The following is a 15,828-nucleotide window of genomic DNA, read 5'->3' on the forward strand; positions in this document are numbered from 1 at the left end:
ATTTTAGTCATGATACTTTATGTTCCATTTTTCATCGACGTTATATACTGTTAGGGAACAATTTATATTGAATCTGTACAATACAGTACAATACAAGCATTGTTTTTGTTCCAGGTTTCTGTGACTACTTTTTGCCAGGCGACAAGTTCCCACCAGGGTATGCATTTGACAGCGATGACCCCAACTTCCCCCTGACTGGCCTGCGTTTCATTGGCCTCATGTCCATGATTGATCCCCCACGTGCAGCCGTGCCAGACGCCGTAGGAAAGTGCCGTAGTGCTGGTATTAAGGTCAGTCCATGTTGGATGCTCAGCTAGTTTCAGTTTTCAAAACTTGGTGTAGTATTTATTAGTGGAATTGCTATGTGTCGACACCAGAAGGAGCATGAATATTTGAGACTTCATGCAACAATGACTGGCTGTAATCGAACAGTTTTGGATACTGTTGTTGTCTTTCTAATGAATGGTTTTTTTCAGAATGGCTTCTGTTTTATGATTGAAGTTGTCAATAAGTTCGTTCATGCTTTGTTTTAAGGACATAGACAGTTATTCAGTTTCCCATGGTATGTCCAATATTACTCACAGTCTCTTCAATACTCTGATATTTCCTGAGTTTGTATGCATTGCGAGAGCTGGAGCTAGAGCTGTGCACATTTCTTGGTGGTCAACAGCTTTATGTCTATATTGTTGCTCCTATAGATCTTAACAACACTAGCAGGTTTTAAATGAGGAAATGTAAACGACACTAACAGGTTCTGTATGAGAGGATCTAAAATTCACTGGCAGGTGCAATAAGACGGCCAAAATACCATGTCTTCTTGTCTTGTATTCTAGGTTATCATGGTGACAGGTGACCATCCTATCACAGCCAAGGCCATCGCCAAGGGTGTCGGTATCATCTCTGAAGGCAACGAGACTGTGGAAGACATTGCAGCACGTGAAGGAATCCCAGTCAGTGAGGTGGACCCAAGGTAGGTTGGAATTTAGCTTTGTGAAAGTGATTTCTTTGAAGTGAGTATAAATCTTCAAATAAAATTTTACTGAAACCTCTGCAGTATTCTGTAAATTTTGGCATGTGATTGTGATATCAGTTTTATGGTTTCCCCTGCCTTATTCACTCATGCAAGCTCTTTCGCTCTCTCTGTCTCTCTCTCTCTCTCTCCAGTTGCACTGAGTAACTTAGCGTTTGCAATGGTTACCATACCTTGACTTAATTTCTAAAGATGCAACATATAGCATACCGTTCCATTTTCACATCTGTTTTAATCTGTACTTCCAGCCGTGCCAAGGCCTGTGTCGTCCATGGTATGGACCTGAGAGACATGACCCCATTCCAGATCGACGAGATCCTGCGCAACCACACGGAGATTGTGTTTGCCCGTACCTCACCCCAGCAGAAGCTGATCATCGTGGAAGGTTGTCAGCGCCAAGGCGCCATTGTGGCCGTGACAGGGGATGGTGTCAACGACTCTCCCGCCCTGAAGAAGGCTGATATTGGTGAGTGACTGGAAGCTGGATTTGGGTCCAGTTTCATAAAAGATCTGAAGTCCAGACTTGGTCTTATGCTTAGGATTTAATTATTCATGTGTCTAATATGACCTTGGATAAATTATCAGGAGTCAACTAAAATGATTGTCCTATTTGACAAAGAGTAAGGTCAGACCTATAATCTGGATCAAATAAGCCAAAAAGTTTCAGTTGGTAAAGACTGTATTTTGGTGTAAGTTGTTTTGACCATTCTATGAACCATGTATATTTTACTTCTCTATTAGGTGTTGCTATGGGTATTGCTGGCAGTGACGTCAGTAAGCAGGCAGCTGACATGGTTCTGCTGGACGACAACTTTGCCTCCATTGTGACAGGCGTGGAGGAAGGAAGACTGATCTTTGACAACTTAAAGAAGTCCATCGCATACACTCTAACCTCTAACATTCCCGAGATCACCCCTTTCCTGTTCTTCATCTGTTTGGACATCCCTCTACCTCTGGGTACTATTACCATCCTGTGTATTGACTTGGGTACTGACATGGTGAGTGCGGTTGTGTGGTTTTTCAGTGGTTGGTCAGAAACAATGGATGAAGAGTTTAAGGCACATCATCGCCATCTTTTGCATTTTCATAAAAATAAGCACATCATGAGGAGTGAAAGTACACCTGCAGGTCAACTATCATAAACTTTGCAGTGTTTCTATTCAAACTTTTAACTTTTTATATCATTATGGTTAAAATGCACTATTTGTATTGGGATATGTGAATGTGACAGTGCAAAACGAGGACTTCCCGAGTGATGATTCTATATAAGTCTTTGACATAAATGATTATTCATTTTTCCCCCCTTAAAAAAAGTATTCATTCTTCACCCCCAGGTGCCAGCTATCTCCCTTGCCTACGAGAAAGCAGAGAGTGACATCATGAAACGTCAGCCTCGTGATCCCAAGCACGACAAGCTTGTCAACCAGAGGTGAGGTTTGATCAGTGCCGTTTTGGCAGAATCAAAGGTTTTCTTTTCTCTCAGGTTATTCATAGGGGTTTGAAAATAGAAGAATTGACATTAATAATGGAGAATAAAAAAAGAGAGAAGATTATGAATAGACTTGATAAGGGGAATACAATGTGGATAGGCATGTAAAATAGTTAAAAAGATAATGAGGAATTATGTTTAAAAAAATAGACTTAAGATTAATAATACAAAATAAATAAATATTGTGGACATTGAATTATAGATATGAAACAGTATGGACCAGCATTTAACAAAAAAAAATGTCCCATTATTTCTCAGGTTGATCAGTATGGCCTATGGTCAGATTGGTATGATGCAGGCCTCAGCTGGCTTCTTCACCTACTTTGTCATCATGGGAGAGAATGGGTTCTGGCCCAACCACCTGATTGGCATCCGTAAGGAGTGGGACTCCAAGAGTATCAATGACCTGGAGGACTCCTACGGACAGGAGTGGGTCAGTGACACCTTTTTAGTTCATTGTGTCCAAGGATTTCCCCAGGATTGAAAGTCCGAAATGTTGATCTGTAATTTGGTTACCCATTAACAGAGAGTCTAACTACAAATATACTGTTATTCCCCAAAAAAATTTTACCAGCCATCCAGCTGTCATTTAAAATATAGGATGTCTTTTGAGGCATTGCATTGTGTTGCCTTGCATGTGTGTCTGGCAAATAGTAAATAAATTATTTGCATTTCTGTTGATTTGAAATCATGTTATGTCCATACCTGTGCCGTTTTGCATAGGTTGTGTGCCAGATTACATATTGCTACAGTGTGCTATTTTCTTCTGGTTTACGAGAAGGAGTTCTTTATCAGTCTAGATTTATGCCATTGTATGTTGTTTATGGGTTATGGAATAAATTATACTTCATTGCTATATGTATGCCACAATGCAAGGGTTATTTGATATTTTACAACTTTTTTTCACTGGCCAGACCTACGCCCAGAGGAAGATGCTGGAGTACACGTGCCACACTGCTTTCTTCATCACCATTGTCATAGTGCAGTGGGCTGATCTGATCATCTGTAAAACCAGGAGAAACTCCATCGTGGAACAAGGCATGAGGTGAGTGCAAGTGGCTGGGGTGTTGGAAGATATTGGGATGTGTAGAAAGTGCCAGGCCATAAATAGTTATTAAAAAATAGTTTGTTTTTTTTATCACTTTGTGATAACAATTGTTTCAAAAGTCAATAATGGCTTGGGCAAATGTCATATTTTTTTTTCCTTTAAATTTTTATATTTCAATGCTGTGATTATATTTTGTACATATACATTGAAATAAATATATAATACTGATGTGTTGTTTTTCTGTTTTTTACAGCAACCACTACATGACGTTTGCCCTTTTCTTCGAGACCTGCCTCGCCGCTTTCCTCAGCTATTGTCCGGGTTTAGACAAGGGTTTACGCATGTTCCCCCTTCGGTAAGTAATGGTTAAGATGTGGGTCTTATATGGTTTTACTTTCTTCACTCACTGTATGTTTTCTCCTGTTGAGTAATATTTGAGTTGAAATAGTTCTTAGGGTACCATATACAGGATTTGGAAATAAACACTACAAATATTCACAGAGTCCTTTTAAATAATAATTTATATTGTATGATGCATTTGTTTTCTGGATTTTCTTTTGAAAACATTTTCTTCCAATTTCAGCTTCATGTGGTGGCTCCCAGCATTCCCTTTCAGCGCCGCCATCTGGATCTACGACGAAGCTCGTCGTTTTTTCATGCGTCGAAGCCCAGGGGGATTCATAGAACAAGAAACCTACTACTAGAACGGAGACGCAACGTTCAGAGTGCACAGTACACACCAAGAGCTACTTACACTAACAATTATTATAGTATAATAGACTGCAGAAATACAATTTCCTCCAATCAAGGGGAGGATGATACTACACCAGATTTGGATTTGAATTTACATAGTAATGGCTATAAACAGTTACTGTCAGAGATTGCCAGGTGTCCTATACCCTGTGTAGACAAAGTCATCTCTCACATTGGAGCACACCTGTCTGATTTCTGCTGGGCTTTTGCAGCCTCCATGTGGTGGGTCTTAGCCAGTGTCTCTAGACGGCTGCTCTCCAGTGTTAGAGAACAGTATGCACATGTCAGGAAAATCGTTCATCGGTACCTTTACTTGATTGCAATTACACTGTTAACATCTCTGGTTCATTTGGCTACCTTCTTCAATTTTCACAGTTTACCTATTCTGCAGTTAAGTCCCATGTATTTTCTGAATTCAACTTTTTCTTATTTTCTGAATCTAACTTTTTCTAAGGTTTCTGTTCACATGAAGAATTTCCAGTACGATAATGTTCTTCCTCTTGTTTCTTCTTTGTGCGACCATTATATCCACTGTATTTTGATTGGCCGCTTTGACAAAGTGTCCTAACCTTTGAGCCCTTGGCAGACGAGGAACACATCAGTCCCACAGATGACATGGTTTTAATGCACTGTTGACGATCTACTTAGACTTAAGAGTGCACAACTGTGAGCTCATGTTGAACTGTCATTCTCACGGTGACATCTATATTTCATTCAAGACGTCAATTGGACTGAGTACTACCTCTGTCTGCCAAGGGCATGACCCCGTGTGTTGTTGTTGTAGACATTATTAGACATTATAGGACCATACTAATCCTCTCGAATGAATGTCTACTCTGTACTGAATAGAAGTAGGAATAACAACTAAGTTTGTTCACTGTCTGTTAATCAAATATGAGCCGTGCTGATGAAAGGCAGATTGTGTGTTGTGATGCATTTAAGTCTCTTTTGTTAATGATATTCACTTATATGAACTTATAAAGCTCTTGCACACCAGAGATCACAAGTAGAACAGCTGTTTAGAGTAAGAGAAGTGAATTAATGACTATCTTGAGGATTGAATAGGAGGAAAGTGCTCTGTGTATTACTCTTTTTCTCCCCGGTGTGATTTGGACTTATTTGATAGAATAGTTAATTACAAAATTATACATTGATTTGCCAGAGTTGAAATGGAATTATAAAATAGGGTTGAGTACAAGGAGATGTTGTTAGCCGGATGGATTTGTTTTATGAGAAAGAGAAGACCATTCTAACTCTTCCAAGCATAAACAGCCACAAGGGCCCAAATTGCCAAAACATGTAGCCATTAAATGAACAATCCACACGTTTAACTGACAAGATTAGGAAATCATCTGTTGGATGTGCTTTTAAGGTGCCCAACCCAGTTCACTCTTTGCTAAACTGACATTTGTGAGGCTTCCTCATCAAGTGTGGTATGGCGTCTATTTGACTGTAAATTCCCTCGATGCTGCTTGTACTGCAGGGTTTGGAGAATTTGCAACTGTTGTCCATTTCTAATGTGGAATCTGATTTACTTGTTTTGTGTACAGGGAACTTGAAAAGTCTGTGCATCATTGAAAGGAATGAGTGTTAAAATGTTGTGGACACGCACACAGAAAATTGGAACTGGCTTAGCTCCGGTTTGCTTTTTAGACATTCTATCAATGCAACGTTGTAATCTGAGTGGTGATGATGCAAAGACTTTTGGAGACCCTGTTCATTTGCAGGTTTTGTGAAGTTTGTAGATATGGTTTATATTCATGTTATGGTCCTACTTTTTGGATGTAATTGTTTGATGAAGGTTATTATTTAAGATGTATTTCAATGTTGCAATGTTTTACTAGTTATTTCCTTGCCAATGGCGTTGAGTCAGACATATTTGTGAGATCCATTTTACATATTATGGATAGGCCAATAAGGGATCTTTTTTTTGGAAGTTTTCCTGTTTGAAAGCTGTGGCCCATTGTGCATATGAATGTATTAAATATTAACCATAATTATACTCAACCATGATTATACTAATGGTGCACCCCTCAAGTGTTGAAATGGACTCTTCTTTGTTCCATGGATTAATGGCAAGACGTAGTCCTTTGACATAAAGAAGGGAATGGTTGCCCAGTAATGGAAGTGATAGCAGAGATTATATCCATTTCGACTAATCAACAGTTATACATTTGTAGTTCTAACAGCCTGGCATTGTTACTTGCATTTATGATGTACATGTATGTATTTCGTGACAGAATTAGAGATGATTAAATTTTCTTTTCACCCAAATCTTTGGTTGTTGTTTGTTTTGAAATCCCACTGAAGGTGGTTGAGCTTTACTTTATCCAAATATTGATATTGACAAATGAAAAAGCAAGCTGCTCTGTAGTTCTGTTCGGTAAAGCAAAAGCACTCCAAATGCTACAAAGAAAAATAATTTTTGTGACTATAAAATTACGTATCTTAATTACTATGCAGACAATTGATGCCCATGCAGTCATTTTCGTGGTTGTGGACATCTTAAATTTCAGATGGATATGTTATTGTTAAAGGGCAGTGGCAAGTATCAGGAAGCAAGTTTGAGATTTTTGTTTAAAGGTGCAGGGATATGGGAAGTATCAAAATGATGCAAGATGTGTTGTTGATGATTATAACACAAACGTGCCAAGTGAAAAACCTTTAAAGGTCTTTAATTGTGAAAAAGAAATTTGAGGTCACGCATGCAGGCTTAAAAATGCGAAAAATGTGACGAAGGAGTAGGTGGGGACCATTAAGAATTTGCCTAGAAGATATTTATGTATTTAAAATTAAGGAATTGAAATTCCATTTTGATGATAAAGGAAACCACTCTTGATTTAATGACTTCACAAAATGTTTCTGGTTTATAGGAAATGATTTATTCAATATTTATTTAAATAATAATAATAATAATAATAATAATAATAATAATAATAATAACAGACAGAGAGATAGACTTTATACCATTAAGTTTAATAAATTAGAATCCAAGTCACATTCTGAATACAATTGCACAAACATATATTCTGTATACGACACCAATATTTATAACTGATAAGTTTCTTAATAAATAAAATTGTACATGTAAAATGTGACACGAGATTCTAAAACATTCTGAGCAATATTTGTAAAGCGCTACATATAAAAAACGTGCCTGTATGTCACCACTAGAAAGTGCAACTCAAGGCAAAAAATGAGAAGATAAATGTGTACAATTATGCTTAACCACCGATACTGCCCTGGTAACACATCAAAATAATGCAAATTGTATCACACAATTAAGAACATTTATCACTTTTACTTAGTCCAAGTTCTTTTTTGAGGGAGCACCAGAACAAAAGCCATGAAGAACCATGGGTAAAAGTTGTTAGTCAAGAGGTGATCAAAGCAGAGTAACTATCCCACCTCTCCCAATAACTTCCCATTCCCCACAGGCAGTGATGTGGCACCATAATGTGCCGAAATGAGGTAAAATATTAGAAGCCATTCGTCATAGCTTCAGCATATTTTAAAATGAGCAACAATTCTGAACTGTTTTCCAAGTGGTTCTTTTAAGTCTAAATCCCCTGGTCATAAATATAGACAAGGCAAACCACGTTCTACTTGGTAGATCTGCACCACACCCATGAGCTATCACAGGACACCGACTCAATCTGGGGATATATAAAATGAAAAGAGGGCCTCTTCTGCCTTAACCTAACCTCTGTCATGTGCTTTGCACATCAGTGGCTTACATGTAAGTATTGTGTGCCAGGTCAGATGCACTGATCGTTTTTTACATTTGATCAATTCATATTTTGATCTTCTGTTTTTTTAGGAGTCTTTCTTTTGAACCTTGCCCCCTATCTGCCAGGTCCATATGGGTTAGGTTCGTCCTCCTTCAAAGAGCCCAAAGTGTGGTTCACGACACGGTGATGTGCTTCATCTGCTCTGATGGCTAATATGACATCACGCATCATGGCATCTGGCTGGAATAGGAACAAGACAAGTGAAGCGAATAACCAAAGTGTTAACTTCTAAGGCATGTTTTCATGCAAGTTTTTCACTTTATGCTCATTTTTTCAAAAAATAAATAAATATAGTAATTTACTTTTTTTTAATCTCACTGACATATCACTTAATATTAACTTTAAATTAAAATCAAAAAGAAAAAAAAATAAAATAAATGGAGTGAAAAAAATACCCACCGGTAATTGCCAGTAATCTTTTGCGATGGGTGGTGCAGGTGAATTTTTCCAAGGTAGAGAACCACTGTCTATGTCCTGAAACAAAACGGGAACAGTTACCTGCTTTGCTCATAACTAGAAAAATATACACCAAGTTTTACCTTTTTCTTTTGAGTACATATAGTGTATGCATCACAATTTATACAAAAAGATTGGTGTGGTGTAATATAATTGTTATAAACCCATTTGTGTTGAGATGTGCTAATTGTGTTAGGTGTGATAGAGGTTTGAAGTTTTCTTGTGTTGAGATGTGGTAATTTGTGAGAAATGAGACTTGCCATACCTGTAAACATTTTGTGTAAGTTTTCACAGCTTCTTCCTCCAGATATCCCACAAACCGATGGCAGAAATATGGACTGATTAGGTAGGACAAAAAGAACACATTCACAAAGACTCCTGAAATCAAAAATACCAGAAATCAAAGATACCGTATCTGAATAAATGCTGATCCAATCTTCACACAATTGAATACATTACAGGGTCACACAATTCAGTCTTTTATTGAGGTTTTGGACTGGGGAAAGAGACACAAATTGAAGACTTTCTTAATGGTAATTTAATTTGTTATTTTACTTTATTATTTTTTTTTTTGGCCCCCACACCCTTTCCAACAAAATGGAACCAACATTATTGCTGTACAACTTTAATGCAAATAACAGAGTAAGATCCTGTGGTTTTTAACAGGTGGACCCCATTCAAAATGAACAAGTTAACTATTTAAAAATTGTAAAAAATGTTCCTGATAGAAGAGGTTAGAAAAGTTTCTGAAAACTTACCTTGAGCTAAAAGGACACACCCTCTAAAAGCAAGTCCTGGTTTTCTTATCTGTAGAGCTGTCATAAGGTGCATTCTCTCATTCTCTGCCTCCTCTGTAATGAGAAATTATGATTAAATAAAGATTAAAAGTAACCCTCTGAGGCTTTGACAAAAGTAAAAAAATCAACCCGAAAATAATTAGAGGTCAACCATAACATTTAGCACATGCCTGAAAACATCAACATGATATTGTCCACAAAAAAATAATAATAATAATAATAATAATGATAAATAAATAAATAAATAAAATTCTACCTTTGGACAAGAAAGAACATTATATGTATTGTTTTCAACCTACCTAATAGTGTGTGTATCCATCCATGATCTCGCTGCATCCTTCTCAAGGAATTCAGATGCCTCACCATAGCAGCCATCATGCCTGGTACCCCGGCAACAGTTTCCAGGAAAATAATACGTCGCAGCCACTGTTTCTCTGATCTCTTTCTCCAGTTGAAGCCAGAGAAAATGTCAAAGCTGTTTCGTAGAATTTTCACACTGTAAAATGCAGCCTGGAATAATAATAATAAAGAGCTTTACTGATAAATATATTTGGCTCCCAAATGTTAACTTTTGTTCAAAGTAAGTGATAACTTTCACTAAAACTTCAGTGAATATGAGTTGGTAAGAAAAGATATCAAAGTTCAAACGAAGTCCGTACCTTGTCTGTAAAATTCTCTGGCACCCTGTGTGTTATTTCCACTGAATTTAGCTCTTCCTCACTCCTGGAATTAAAATAATAGGGTTGATAAGAAAATCATCCATGTACATAATCAAGTAAGGGTTTTTGTTAATCAAAAACAGTTACACTAAGGTTAAATATTGTTCACAGGGTTCCAAAAATACCCTTATCTTCATGTAATTCATACCATTTACATTTTGACCTTTCAAGATCTTCACGAGCAGCAGCTGTTTTGTCAGCATGACAATGCGAAAAATAAATTAACACATAGTTCCTAGTATTAAGACAGTGTTGGTTAACCAATAAATAAAGGGTTAGACCCTTGACCAATAATTACCAACATCTATAATTACATGCAACTACTAGTATGTACATACCATATAGGGTGAGGTAATATATAAGCTCCATTGTCTTTGCCTTGTTTTTGTGCCTTACTTGATCTACAATGAAACAAATGTTTCAAAGTGAGTATAAATTCCAGTGGCCCATAGTTAATTTATAAAAATATAAAAGGAAAATTAAATGAATAGGATCTCTTCTTCTCTGAATTAAATATTTGGCAAATTGACAGGATTTACAATGTTAAATACTAGTTATCCAACATGCATATATTTAGTTACTAATTTTGTTAAGCTATTACCTGAAGTGATCTATGCTTTGCAACTGTGGGACCTCGTTTATTTTGTTTGTTTTGTTTATTTTGTTCTCAGCCTCTTTTGCGTAGTTTTCCTTCACCTGTGAGTTGTATGCCTGGGTGGAGTTCAATCTTTTGGGAAATTGCTGTAATTAATATGTCATTTACTATATAAGTAAAAAAAAAATACAAAAAGAATACCTTACATGACGAATTTAATGGTAAAACATTAATGTGGAGGAAAAAAGAAATGTATATATTTGTAAAAGAATATCAAAAAAAATTATCTGTTTAGTATTTTCTTTGAGATCAAATTCTAGCTTTACATACAAATAAATCTTTTACCAAAGGTAAGTTTAAATAATGAGAAAAAAATTGTGGATACATTAGGTTGTTGTCCTCCGCGTTTTAATAATGCATATGACATAAGTGAAACGTTATCCAGATGATTATGTAATTATCATGTTATATCATTAAGTAGATTTATTATGATCATCTTGGCAATGACGTCAGCCTACAATTTCATTATCGCAAAGTCAATACTGGTACAAACGCCATAAGATCGATACGTTTGCACTGCCTTACACAACGGGAGAATAAACCATAATTTATGTTACTTCGGAAAGCATTTACTTGCCAGAGATGGTGTAATATAAAATGTCACTATTTTTTGATTTCACATCAATTTTTACGTCCGTTTTCATTATTACTCAGTAGTCATATCCGTTTTCCGGAGTCATGTGTCTACGGCGCCGTATATGACGCACAGGTGAAATATTCTGATACCGGATAGAGGAATTAAACTACCTAAAGCTCAACAGTCTAACCTGTCGTCCATCCGGGTCAGCGCGTCCGAACGTATAGCATGCAGACGGACGTCATAACATGTTTATCAGGAATCTGCAGCCGACAATTATTATCGCTATTATTCTATAACCAAAACTGACCCATGTGTGTACATTAACAACCCTAAAGGCTTAACACGCATACTTTGCAATCTGAATAAAATAACACAAGATCCTACACGTACGTATAAGCTACAGATTACTGCCCAGATAGCAAGATGACGTTGGGCCAACGTCGGCACCGTTGGCACTTGGTCGGCATTGGCATGCCGCCATCGGGCCAACGTTGGGCCAACGTTGGCACTGTTGACGTTGGCCTGCCGTCGTTGGGCCAACATCGGGCCAACGTCCTTTTTTTGACGTTGATCCGATGTAGGGCCAACGTTGGGCCAATGTAGGACCAACATCATTTTTTGTCGTTGATCCAATGTAGGGCCAACGTCATTTTTTAAGCATTAAACTTATGTTGGACCAGTCTTTTTTAATTTCATGTCAAACCGCCATCAAGCCAATATATGATGTCATTTTTTTATTTATTTTTATCATTTTTATTTTTATTTTTTATTTTTTATTTATTTTTTTTTTTTTGTTGACCAGTGAGCTGAATGCATTGAACTAACATCATTTGATCAATTTTGATTTAATTTATCTCAATCTCTTTCTCTCTTTTTTTCAAAATCCCCTCATTAATCCACTATTTGTTTAATTTGACTTGACATTTGAATGAACTGTTAATTTGTTAGAGCTACTCGTTCCGCTTTTTTAAAATTCCGCCTTTTATGATAAGCCGGTCAAGGACCCGGATGTAGCGTTTCTTAGAGTTATGGATATGAAAAAAGCACAAGCGTATCAAACCAATACAATTCGTCGAGTGATTTGATTCGTGATGCGATTTAATTCGAAGACATCAACACTGGCGACGAGGATTAACTCTAGTGCAAAACTGTGAGCCAACTTTCTTTGAGAAAATGGAGGAAAAATGTGAAATTACGAAATTCGAACCGTACAGAAGTCCGGAGCGGGAGACATTAGGGCCACGCTGGACGCGCTGGCTTTACAGTTTTAAACTCTTCGCTGACGGAAAAGGATTGATCGTTTCAGAACCAACGGACGGAATGAATAATGAACAAAGACAGAAAATTAAAAATACATGTCAGAGGAGACGCGCGCTTATGTTGCATTCAGCAGGGACAGGTGTACTGTACAAGATATTTTCAGGACTCTCTCAAACACTGTTACACAGGTGAGAAACATGAATAACGCTTTAAATGAAAGTGGAACACCAGAAACTGTGAGTATGGTGAAACCGAAGTCATTTAACAAACCAACTCAGTCTAAACACCACGAGTTCAGACATGAAAAACGAAGTAGAAACCCCCCGACTGAGAAAACATGGAACGTTGGATCACTTTGCAAAAGTCTGCAAAACTGAAACTATTGTTCATGTAAATGACAGTTATGAACATGATAATCCAGGGGTGCATATACATTTGGTGTGGGAACCAATGCAATATACACAGACATGCCAAATATGGTGGAAATAGAGATAGGCGGCGTTGATCTCAGTGTATTACCAGATTCAGGTGCATATTTTAATATCATTGATGAAAATACATGGGGAATGCTGAAATAAAAAAAAAATAAATAAAATAAAAGAAAAAAAAATAATAATAAAAATGAAAATAAGAAAAATAAATGTGGCTCAGGCTCTTGTGGAGGACCACAAAACAAACAGTATTATTCATACACGTCTGAGAAATCTTTAAAAGTGAAGGGAACATTTGAATGTGACATATAGGCAGGTAAAGGAAGAGACCATGTGGAATTTGTAGTAGTGAAAGGACATGGGGTTTGATATGAGTTGATTAGATTTGAGAATTTTCAGTGTGGTTAAAAGAATTATAGTTGGAGGTCATATGTTATTCTGCAAATGTTTGAAAAGACAATTTAAAGAGTGAACTGTCAATTAGCATATTTTTGAAAGGACCGTTTCTCTCCAAGAAAGGAAGGGATGTTGTGTTTTGACTTGACATTTGAATAAACTGTTGTTAACTTAATAGAGTTACTTGTTCCATTGTTAAATCCTTTAATTATTATTAGCTTGTCAAGGAGCCGGATGTATCATTTCTTAGTGTTATGAATATGAAAAAAGCACAAGCGTTGCAAACTGGTTCAATTCATTGAGTGATTTGAATTGTGATGTAATTTAATTCAAAAGCATCAACAATATACTGGGGTTTGTCTTTGTGCACATGTAATTCTCTTTTTATTGTACATCTATATCTATGCTAGGGTATACATAATTCTTTTTCAGTTTATATGTATGTACCCAGCATGCAAGTTGAATACATTGAAACAGTTACTGCATGGTTATTTATAATTTTATTATAACTCTCCATCATCTAAAAAACAAAGTTTTTTTTTCATTCATTATTCAAGATTTATTCATTACAGAACTACAGTGATTTGTGATTATGATTATTAATGATGTTTGAATTAGTTTAAAAATGACAATGTATAATATTATTTAGGTTAAAGTGTGCAAAAATATTTTTCCTCCTTGAACCCATTGTACATGCAGAATTAATTACAATTTTGGTATTTTTGTGTTAGTTCAGATTCGATGAGCAGCTTTGTTTTGTAAAAAAAATGTATATAAGTGACATTTGCCCCTGTTTAGTGTCTGAATATTTGCCCTTTTGCAGTGTTGTTATTTTAAACTTACATTGTTTTGTACAAAAAGACAAGTTTCTTTTTTATTAAATGTATTGACACTGTATTTACTGTTGATTTGGTCACACACACACACACAGACACACATATAATTTTAACATAATTGAACAGATTTTAACTTTAACTAAAAATGAAGCCATAAATAAAGTGATTCAGGCCTTTTAAAACTGAAAACATCCTGTAGAACTTAATGTATAGGGTTAATATAAGGTTCATTCATATATAACTTTTATGTAACTAATTAAATATTCAGTTAATATAATTTTCAGACTTTATCTAAAGTAGGAATTTTCAGCGATGAAATTTGGCCATGAAATCACCACTATGATATAATAAAGAATATATTTGTGTTGGAGACAGACAAAGTGTTGTTGTTTTTACTTATAATTTCGTTAAGTCAATTAATCACTTACTTTGGAACAAAAAAAAAAAAGGTAATTTTGGGCCTACGTAGGGCCAATAAGCTGGATGGCATAATTACATTGGGCCAACATCGTACCAACGTCATAACCCTGATGCTGGGCCACCATCGGGCCAACCATTACCCACCATCGGGCCAACGTCGGCCCACCATCGGGCCAACGTCAGCTGGTCGGCAAAACGACGTTGGGCCGACGTCGGGCCAACAGATGGCCGATGAGCACGGACGTCGGCCCGACGCCGGCACCGTCGCTGGCCCGACGTCGGCCCAGTGTACTGGTCGGCCTTACGACGTTGGCCTGACGTCGTAAGGCCAACCATGCCGACGTTGGCCCAGCGTCGGGCCAACGCCTTCTTGCTATCTGGGTGGTAGTTACAAAGTCAGAAATTAAAAGCACTGCAAATCACTTACCAATGCCCAAGTTCTCGTCACTGCCGTCTTCACTGCGCTAACGCCGATATCAGCACCATGATGAGTGAGTTTAGACATCACCCCCGGCTGACTGAGACCGTGATACATAAGTCTTAATCCAGCTACGGCCATTCCGTTTGCTTATTTTTCACTATTAAAAAAGTATAATCTTGCAATTAAAATATTAATTAAACTTTTCTTCCAACTGATCGACCAATATCCTTCTAGTTGTATAGTCACTCTTCAAACTAGTCGTCCCGATTTCTTCTCAATAAATGGCTTGTGTAACACCGCTGACGAAACATATAAACGAGCTTGCCGCTTTTCAGAGAAAACGTAAGCACGTTTCCGCAACCAGACATACTAAAAATAGCATGTCAGTGGGGAAATCCATCTTATTGCGCGTGCGCAGTTGCGTAATGTCCGACAAGGTCACCTTGAAAACAAAAGTGAAGGTCGACGTGACCAACGTCACGGACCCACATTTGGACACACTATATGGCCTACCTGTCAGGACTTGTCACGATCTGTACATTACACATGCGCGATACGGCTGAAAATTCTCGTTTCAAGTTTATGAATGGCATTAACAGAGTGACTCCAGTTCAATTACCGGTGTGTGTGCATGTTGGATGGTGTGTGTGTGTGTGTGTGTGTTGGGGGGGTGCTGCGTCTACCCAAACTTTTACTTTCTAAGCATGCTTAGAAAGTAAAAGGGTCTGTGAGTGTCAGCTAGAACA

The 15,828-nt window shown here is 37.1% G+C and overlaps 2 protein-coding genes across 5 annotated transcripts in view; one reads left to right on the forward strand and one right to left on the reverse strand.

The window, feature by feature from the left end:
- The window catches only part of LOC106170273 (sodium/potassium-transporting ATPase subunit alpha), a 22,316-nt gene extending 15,722 nt beyond the window's left edge, over nt 1-6,594 (forward strand). For all 4 annotated transcript variants that reach the window (XM_087018474.1, XM_013550067.2, XM_087018475.1 and 1 more), the window contains 9 exons: nt 115-290; nt 834-970; nt 1,279-1,496; nt 1,772-2,028; nt 2,365-2,459; nt 2,778-2,952; nt 3,434-3,564; nt 3,821-3,922; nt 4,151-6,594. In XM_087018474.1, the coding sequence (XP_086874600.1) occupies nt 115-290; nt 834-970; nt 1,279-1,496; nt 1,772-2,028; nt 2,365-2,459; nt 2,778-2,952; nt 3,434-3,564; nt 3,821-3,922; nt 4,151-4,271 (1,412 nt within the window). In that variant the 3' untranslated portion in view covers nt 4,272-6,594. The remainder of the gene's footprint in view (nt 1-114; nt 291-833; nt 971-1,278; nt 1,497-1,771; nt 2,029-2,364; nt 2,460-2,777; nt 2,953-3,433; nt 3,565-3,820; nt 3,923-4,150) is intronic.
- On the reverse strand, nt 4,724-15,501 carry LOC106170256 (uncharacterized). Its single transcript, XM_013550050.2, has 9 exons — nt 15,089-15,501; nt 10,685-10,824; nt 10,422-10,484; nt 10,024-10,087; nt 9,664-9,874; nt 9,326-9,418; nt 8,833-8,945; nt 8,511-8,585; nt 4,724-8,291 (listed from the first exon to the last, which is right to left on the reverse strand). Exons 1-9 carry the CDS (start codon nt 15,218-15,220, stop codon nt 8,166-8,168), a joined length of 1,017 nt encoding a protein of 338 aa, XP_013405504.1. The 5' UTR covers nt 15,221-15,501; the 3' UTR covers nt 4,724-8,165.
- Nucleotides 15,502-15,828: the final 327 nt, after the last annotated feature.

The sequence above is a fragment of the Lingula anatina genome, chromosome 7, assembly GCF_051362555.1.
Source record: "Lingula anatina isolate TDL-2025a chromosome 7, LinAna3.0, whole genome shotgun sequence".
Lineage (NCBI taxonomy): Eukaryota > Metazoa > Brachiopoda > Lingulata > Lingulida > Lingulidae > Lingula > Lingula anatina.

Excerpts from the sequence above, each read along its gene's own strand:
- LOC106170256 (XM_013550050.2), bottom strand. The coding sequence starts at position 15,220 with ATGGCCGTAGCTGGATTAAGACTTATGTATCACGGTCTCAGTCAGCCG. Across the intron at positions 10,485-10,684 it reads CAAAGCATAGATCACTTCAG|ATCAAGTAAGGCACAAAAAC; the intron begins GTAATAGCTTAA and ends GTTTCATTGTAG. Across the intron at positions 10,088-10,421 it reads ATATTACCTCACCCTATATG|GAGTGAGGAAGAGCTAAATT; the intron begins GTATGTACATAC and ends TTTTAATTCCAG.